General features: G+C 36.5%; 1 protein-coding gene across 1 annotated transcript; it reads right to left on the bottom strand.

Moving 5' to 3' along the window:
* Positions 1-6,141: 6,141 nt before the first annotated feature.
* Positions 6,142-6,813, bottom strand: LOC132624535 (uncharacterized). The gene has a single exon (XM_060339301.1). It carries the CDS (start codon positions 6,811-6,813, stop codon positions 6,142-6,144), a length of 672 nt encoding a protein of 223 aa, XP_060195284.1.
* Positions 6,814-8,047: the final 1,234 nt, after the last annotated feature.

Below are 8,047 nucleotides of genomic sequence, written 5' to 3'. Positions count from 1 at the left end.
ACCGAGCTTCGGAGAATGATGGAAGAGGCTTACTTTTCCGGATGTAGGTGCCCACGTTCTTGTACGCCTCGGTGAGGCCAGACACCATTTGAAGAACGAGGCGGTTGTCGGTCACCGGAGCCCCCACGCTCTTGAGTTGATCTGCCAAGGTCTTGAGTCGTTGACAATACGCCGAAGCGTTCGGAAAATCCCGCAACTTGACATGAGAGAAATCATGTTCCAATGCAACGGCACATGAGTTTTTGTTTTCTTGAAAAAGATTACAGAGGCGATCCCAGGCCTCCTTTGCTGATAGATCTTCTTCGATGATCGTATGCAATAAGTCAGTGGAGATGGTTACATACACCCATTGAAGTACCATGGCATCCAAGGTGGACCACAACTCCTTTTCTTCGTCGGTGGAAGGAACCTTCTCCTTTCCGGTCGGGAGAATGTTGGAAAGGACACGGTGAGACCGGGCATGAAGCTTGAATAATTCGGCCCAAGCCGAATAATGACCCGTTTCCATCTCAAGAACGATAGGAATGTGATTCTTGATGTTGGAGACAGCCATAGCAGGATGGAACTTGGTGTCTGCCATTGATGGAGAGCAAGAAGGTGGACGGAAAAAAAAAAGGAAGAGGACGACGGAAAAATTAGGGCAGCGGAAGAGGAGGAAAAGAAACCCTAGTATCTGATACCATGAAAGAGATTAATTCCGTGATTATTCTCATTGATGGAATTGGTAAATATACCATAGTTACAATGTCCTAATAGGATACAAAATATACTAACCTAAATTAGAAGATTTACAAAATATTCTATGACTACATATTTACATTATTTATCAACGCGATACTTGAGCGGGTCAAGTCCTGCCTTAGTAAATAAATTTTCCTTCGAGTATCTGCTAGCTCCTTTGTATTTGGACGTTGTCTCAGTGATGAAAGTGTCATAAATTGCTTGTGCCAATTCTCCGTATTGAATGATATATTTATGAAGATCAAGATCCAATGGGTTTAATAGCCCCATCCCAGTTGGTTTTCCCGCTAAGTTCCTCCCATTTCTCAGCCATGCAAGACATTCTTTTTCTTTATCTTTTATGTTTTTTTCACTCTTTATTTTTTCCTTGGTATGTGAACAACGTTAGACTCATGAATTTATAGTGAAGCAACTACGCTTCTCTCTAAGGTTTCTCATGCACTCAATGCCCAACAATAATTGAAATGGTCATGCAATAGTGCTAATAGTTAATACCCATTTTCATTAGTTCTAACTACCACCGTACCCTTCTGTTCCAGTTCAAACTTAATCAAGGAAAAGCATAAACTATCACATTTCTAGGGTGTCAACCGTCAAGTGAGCTGATGGGACTGAATTGAATTGGATGGGTCAAAATGGAACGAGTTATTATAACGATCCGCGCAAGTAATGTTATTTGAGTTCGGATGAATTTGGTTGGGCTAAACAATGGGTCACAAGCCAACCAACACAACTCTTACCAAGTTTTAATTTTTTTTTCTTGTTTCTTATAATTTGTTTAATTATCAACAAAACTAAGTCTATTTGGCCTAGCGGTTTTGAGGCTAAAAGAGTTTTTTTTTTTTTGGACAAAAAGCACTTATTTGGGTTATTTGAGGTGTTTTGCCCATTAGTGAAACCGCTTTTAAGTCGAAGCAGAAGCAGTTTTTCTACGGTTGGGGAGAAGCAAAAAATTCCTGCTTCTTGAAAAAAGCAGAAGCAAAAGCGGAAAATCATTTTTTTCAAGACAAAAATATCCCCACCATAAATATATATTACTAAGTATATTCCTTATTAGTCCATTAATTTTAATTAGTAATTCTTTTTTTTTTTACGTAGTATAAAGTTAGTTTTTTCGTATGTAATGTACTTTTATAATTTGTGGAATAATTTTGATTTTTTTTTGTTGTAGATTTTTAGTATATTTAAATCATCGTGTTGATATTATATCAATAAGTATTTTTTTTTGAGTTATATATGTATTATATTAATTGAAAATTTTAATATGTACTTTAAAATTTTAGTTAAATAAAAGCAAAAACTTAATTGAAATCTTTCATAATAGATATTTAAAATAATTTCTCTCTGTAAAATCATCTTGATAGTAAATGTCCATGATAACTGTCTTTTTTCGTAATTTGACACTCAAAATCACCCTTTTAAGAAGATTAGTCAAACACAATCTGCTTATTAAAAGCAGTCAAAAGCACATGTCAAATGAATTAACCAAACACAAATAACTTCTTACCAAAAATACTTTTTCGAAAAGCACTTCTCAAAATAAGCAGTTTTTAGCCGCTAGGCCAAACAGGCTCTAACAAACCAGTCGTTTTCCTTATTATGACTACTAGTGGCATTTGGTCCGTGCCCAAACTACATTAAAATTTATGTTGCAACTTTTGTGTGTGTTTTTTTCCTACTCTTGCTCTTTATTTTGTTTTTTGTAATATTATATCAGTTGTAAAGATAGTCTGACAATTTCTCAATGTTTTTGAAAAATTAAATCATATAAATGTTTTTGTAAGTTAAAAATAGATCTTTTGTGATGTCACTATCACCTTTTCCACATCATCTCTCCTTGTAGCATTAAGAAGCCCATATAATTATTCAAATTTACCAAAACGGGTGAGAACTTGCAAGGTAATTAAAGCTTCAATTAGAGGCAAATTGAACAAGAAAATTTCATGTGAGGATTACAAAAGTTGGGTGTTCTCTCTTATATATAGTACTAGTAATAAACTAATAATATGTGACATAAAAAAATACTTTTAAATAATATTTTAACCAAGTTTTTCACGGGTCAATCTGAGCTATATATTTAGCTCAAATCAATCTAAATTTTAGATGTGCTGATTTGATCGGATAAAAATGAAAAGAATTAATAAATGAACAGGTCATTAATTAATCTGTCCAAACGTATATGATTGGGCGTGAATCATGTTTTCACCAGCTGCCTACACATTTATTGATAGCATTAAGTAGCAGTTTAATCACTTGATGACTGCATGCTCCTACTTTTAGCACTGGCTGGCAGCCCATGTAATATGATCTTCATTTTCCAGTGATTGTACATGAAACACGTTTATTCTTTTCACTATTACCAAGATTACCATTTTTTAGCATCAGACGATTCTATAAATGATCATATCGACTGCTGGTTGGAATCGTTCCCGTATTTCTTAAGGGTTTAGATTCTTATTCATTTATACTTTATAGTTTTAAAGTATTTACTTAATCAAATAATTTGAAGTTGTCATTGTTGATATAATTTAAGTTGTTGTAAGTAACTTTTCTTGAATTACCATCTATACGTACTATATAAACTTACATGTACGTAGCACGTACTTTTTTTTTTTTTTGGGTAAATTTACATGTGCTAGATTTGTATTTATGTGGTACCATTTGAATGGACGGACACATATGTTAAAAATTAAGAAAGAAATAGAACTTTTGCTAAAACAAGCCTTATACATTTGTGTAACTATAAATCATCTCATAAGTGAAAAAAATATTAAATTATTTTTAAATATAAGAAAATAACCTTTTTTTATAGACCGACGAAAATATAAAGTTATATCGTTCGACTTTCATGGAACACGCAATCCAATCATGAGCAGATTGTCAAGTTCCCATGAATTGTTATGTTGTAAAAGATATAATTGAATCATTAGTGTATTAAATTCAAACCCATTTCTGGTACCAAGTATGAAGTACCAACCTACCATTAAGTTCATCAGTTTCATGGCAGTACCTCAGGAAAATCTATACCAATTCACATATTGATTATGCCAACTTGACTTGTCCCGGTTTAACCCCGTGCTTACAACGTCAACGGCATATACCACGTTAGATGTCTTATATCCCATTTTTGGATTATGATATGTGTTACTTAATCAAGTAACATTGTAGATATGTCTACTTGCAACTTGCAAGGGATGCATCATTTTCTGTAATAACTCTAAAAACCGGTTTATCAATAATAATAATATAATTAGCTATAGTATTTCAGTAACTTATCGGCTGTAGATAAATTCTGCAATGTGGGAGTGATGTGTTTATTGACTAAAAAGTATTTTTTTAATTGCATAAAAGTTGTAAAATAGATCGAACTTGTACAGCTTCTTCCAGTTCAAAATGATATTAGTGCGAGGTCAGAATAATGAGCATTTTGTTCAAGTTGAACCATTTCGAACCTAACCTACCAATCATAACAAATTAAATTAGAATATCACCACTTTTAATTGCTTCACAACTACTTTTCCAATCATTTGGCAATTGGCAGCATAACATTCATGACTTCGTATAGTTTCTTTTTTTGGTGAAGAATGTTTTGTTTTTTTATTTATCTCCACGCAACAACTTACAATGCAGAGTGAATGAACCTACCCAACAGCTACATATTAGCTACAGCTACATCAATAGTATAAGAGCCTGTTTGGATGGGCTTATGCCTATAAGCTGCAAACAGCTTATAAGCTAAAAAAAATAAGTTGGGGTAGTCTAACTTATTTTTTTTGGCTTATAAGCTGAAAACTAAGTCAAATGGGCCCAATTATTTTTTTGAGCTTATTTTAAGCACAAAATGACTTTAAGTTGGCCAGCCAAACACTCAAAAAAGCTGAAAACAGCTTATAAGCAACTTATAAGCAACTTTTAAGCCAATCCAAACGGGCTCTAAGTCTAGCTAAGTGTTGTATCTATCCATCCCCTAGTTGTAACCCGTCTGTATGTGCATTCTTGCTTGACTTGGTCAGCAACTTGTGCCTGGGTACCTTATCTTCCCATAATGCTGTGTTCCGAGCTTTCCAGATCCTATAAAGCAGTGCAGCAACAGCTGCCAGCACCAGTTCACGAGCCCCTCTGCCAGTTGTGCAGCGAGCTAATCTTTTCCACATCCCTTGTACATCTCTCTGCATTATCCCTGTCCCTAGCCATCTCAAAATCTCTTCAAGGCATTGCTGGGAAAAAGGGCAGGCAAAGAAGAGGTGTTCAACTGTTTCGACACATGTTCCACATAGTAGGCATTTATCATCTTGACTTATACCCATCTTGAACAGCCTTTCTTTGGTCAAAAGTCTATTAAGTAGGGCCAGCCAGCATATAAAACTATGTTTTGGGACAGTACCTTTGCTCCATACCCATCTATGCCAGGGCAATTGTTGTATGTTCCCTCTCCACCATTTGTATCCACTAGCAATAGTATATTTCCCTGTTGCTGTGAGCCATCCTTGCTGTACATATCCCGGGGCAAATATATCTCTTAGGGGTCGTTTGGTAGGTAGTCAAAATTAGCCCGGGATTATAATCCCGGGACTAATTTATCCCATCTATTGGGATTATTTTATACCAAGTTCTCCCAGTTCAGTCTCACCTTTTCTTGAAAGTTAGGTGCCATGCTCCACATGTTATAGTATCTAAATCTATGGGAGACCTGTACATTACCAGCATCCCAATTTATGAATGCTGGACAGTGATCAAATAGTCCTTGGTTCCCAAAGTGCACTTCAGAGGCTGGAAGTGCAGTGACCCAGTCTAAGTTAACCAGGACTCTGTCTATTCTGCTGTAGACTACTTTCTACCCCTTGTTTATTATTCCAGGTAAAGTATGACCCAGAGGATTTCAGTTCTTGCAAATTGCAGTCCCTTATACATTTTCTAAATTCTCTTGTCTCAGCAACTGAAACTGGTCTGCCTATCCTTTCTCCATTATTCAAGACGCAATTGTAATCCCCCATCACTGCCCAAGGACCATGTACTTGACTATGGATTAATACTAGTTCAGTCCATAGATCTCTCCTTAATGCCTGATCATTATACCCATATATCACTGTTACATTGAATCTGTTATTTGTACCTCTGTGTTGTACTTCACTATGAATCAGTTGTGCGGATACTCTTGTAATGTCGACACTGTATATCATAGGTTTCCAAACTATCCATATTCTCCCACCTGGATGGTGAGATAAATTCGTTGTAAAGGACCATCCAGTGCATAGGTTAAGGGCAGCATTATTTGCTTTTTGCCTCTTAACCTTAGTTTCCAGGAGCCCAAACAGACCCACCTTATTATCGTGCAAAAAGAGATTCATCTCTTTCTGTTTTTCAGGTCTGTTCAATCCCCTGGTGTTCCAAAAGCCTATTCTATCCATTAGGAGGGGGGTTTCCCCCACCCCTCCCATTTATTGGAACCTGTCCAGCTACCACTTCCCCGGGTCTAGAAGTTGCTGCTGTTTGTTTGGCTTTGCTTCCCCTCTTCTCTATCTCAGTATTAGTTTCATTACTTAGTGCTTTCTCATCAGCTACCATTTTCCCTTCCCCCAGTTCTGCAAATTGATTAGAAGATTCAGTATGCCCTATTGAAGGCGAACCCCCATTTCTCTTAGGACTTTTATGAGTTACCACTTTGAGTTCATTATCAGCCACCTTCGGTACCTCTTTCTTATGTGAATTCAATTTCTTTAGTGTCTCTGGTTCTTTTAGCCATTTTCTGCACACCTCTGCATTATGCCCAAAGTTCTTACAATGTGGACATAATATAGGTTTCCATTCATATTGTACTTGCTGTTCTACAATTTGACCCCTCTCATTTTCAAACATGACAAATTCTGGATACGTTTTATTCATAGGCACCTCCACCATCACCCTTGCATACACAAGCCTTTCCTTCAGTTTAGTTGCACTATCAGTTTTGATTGGTTTGCCTATCAGCCCAGCAATCTTAGTGAGGGCTCTCTGACCCCAGTATTTGAGATCCAATCCAACTAATCGAATCCAAATTGGGACATTTTCCACCATTGTCTTACTGGTGTCCATGGTTTAACCACTACTGGCTTCTTATCAAATAATAGGACTCCATCTTCCACTACTCTGTTTTTGGAATCTTACTAAGAATACTCCTCTATTAACTTGTGCAACCTTATCAATATCCCATATGCCCCAAATTTGTTTCAATAACTGATAATGGGGGGTTAGAACCCAACACATAGCACACAGCAGCTGTTTGCCAAAATTCCACTTCCTCTTTTATGTCTCCCATTGTGATTTTGACATTGCAGTCAGCTTCGTCTTCCATTTCTAAATCTAAACCCCCTGAACCAGCAATACTACTCCACGATCCCAACTTAGGGCTTTTCCCTCACCTGTTTTGCTTGTCTCCATCTCAACTTCATCTGCCCAAGCAGATTTGCCGGAGGTTTGTGGTGATTTCTGGTTACTTGTCATTTGTGGATTCTTTGATTGCAATGTCGCCGGTGAATTGTGTGTCCGTGGTTCCAGTGCTAGCGGGGTGATTCCTTTTTTGCATCTGTCGATTGTGGTATACCTTTCCTAGCGTATTCAGTTTCCAATTGCGATGTATGAGCTCCTCGTCCTCGTCCTCCAGCCTTCGATCCCTTCGCCATTCCAGCCTTAACTGACAAGGGGTCTCATTCTACAGAGAGATTTTTTTTTTAATTTTCACTTCGTATAGTTTCGCAACGAGTGCAAAATAGTAGATATCTTAAATTGTTTCTTACTATCTGTATAACATTAAACTAATCTAATACTCTAATAAAAATAGATTTGTTTAGTGTGGGTGCTTAGTTAAACAATTGATTTGCCTTGAAAACTAAAGAAAAGAAGCCTGAAATGAAATGGTTGGGGAAAGGTAGTCAATATTTATGCTCCACTTGAATTGTAGTATATGATTTAAAGGTGAGAGGTTGCCTCTTAGCAAGGCGGACTGCAATTGAAAGAGCGTAGAATAAGTTTATTTTCAGTCTTTCTTTTTCTTTATTAGCAGCAGGGACAATTTTAAGCTTATGTTGTGCGCCTACTTAGATTTTTTTGAGTTTAAGCTTATGTTGTGCGCCTACTTAGATTTTTTTGAGTTTATCTGGTTAATTTTAATTTCATTTAAGTCAATACAAATTAATAAATCGAATTGCGGAATTTGGGGTGATTAACACTGATCATCAGGATTCCTTATCAAACTTGTCTTAAAATAAATATTTATGCCAAATGATAACTTGACACACTAAAACTCATTATCAAATGACGACTTGTTAAC

The sequence above is a fragment of the Lycium barbarum genome, chromosome 12, assembly GCF_019175385.1.
Source record: "Lycium barbarum isolate Lr01 chromosome 12, ASM1917538v2, whole genome shotgun sequence".
Taxonomy (NCBI): Eukaryota; Viridiplantae; Streptophyta; class Magnoliopsida; order Solanales; family Solanaceae; genus Lycium; species Lycium barbarum.
The sequence above is the reverse complement of the archived record's forward strand: the minus strand, read 5'-3'. Positions and strand labels throughout refer to the sequence as shown.

Coding starts and splice junctions, on each gene's coding strand:
- LOC132624535 (XM_060339301.1), bottom strand. CDS start 6,813: ATGGACACCAGTAAGACAATGGTGGAAAATGTCCCAATTTGGATTCGA.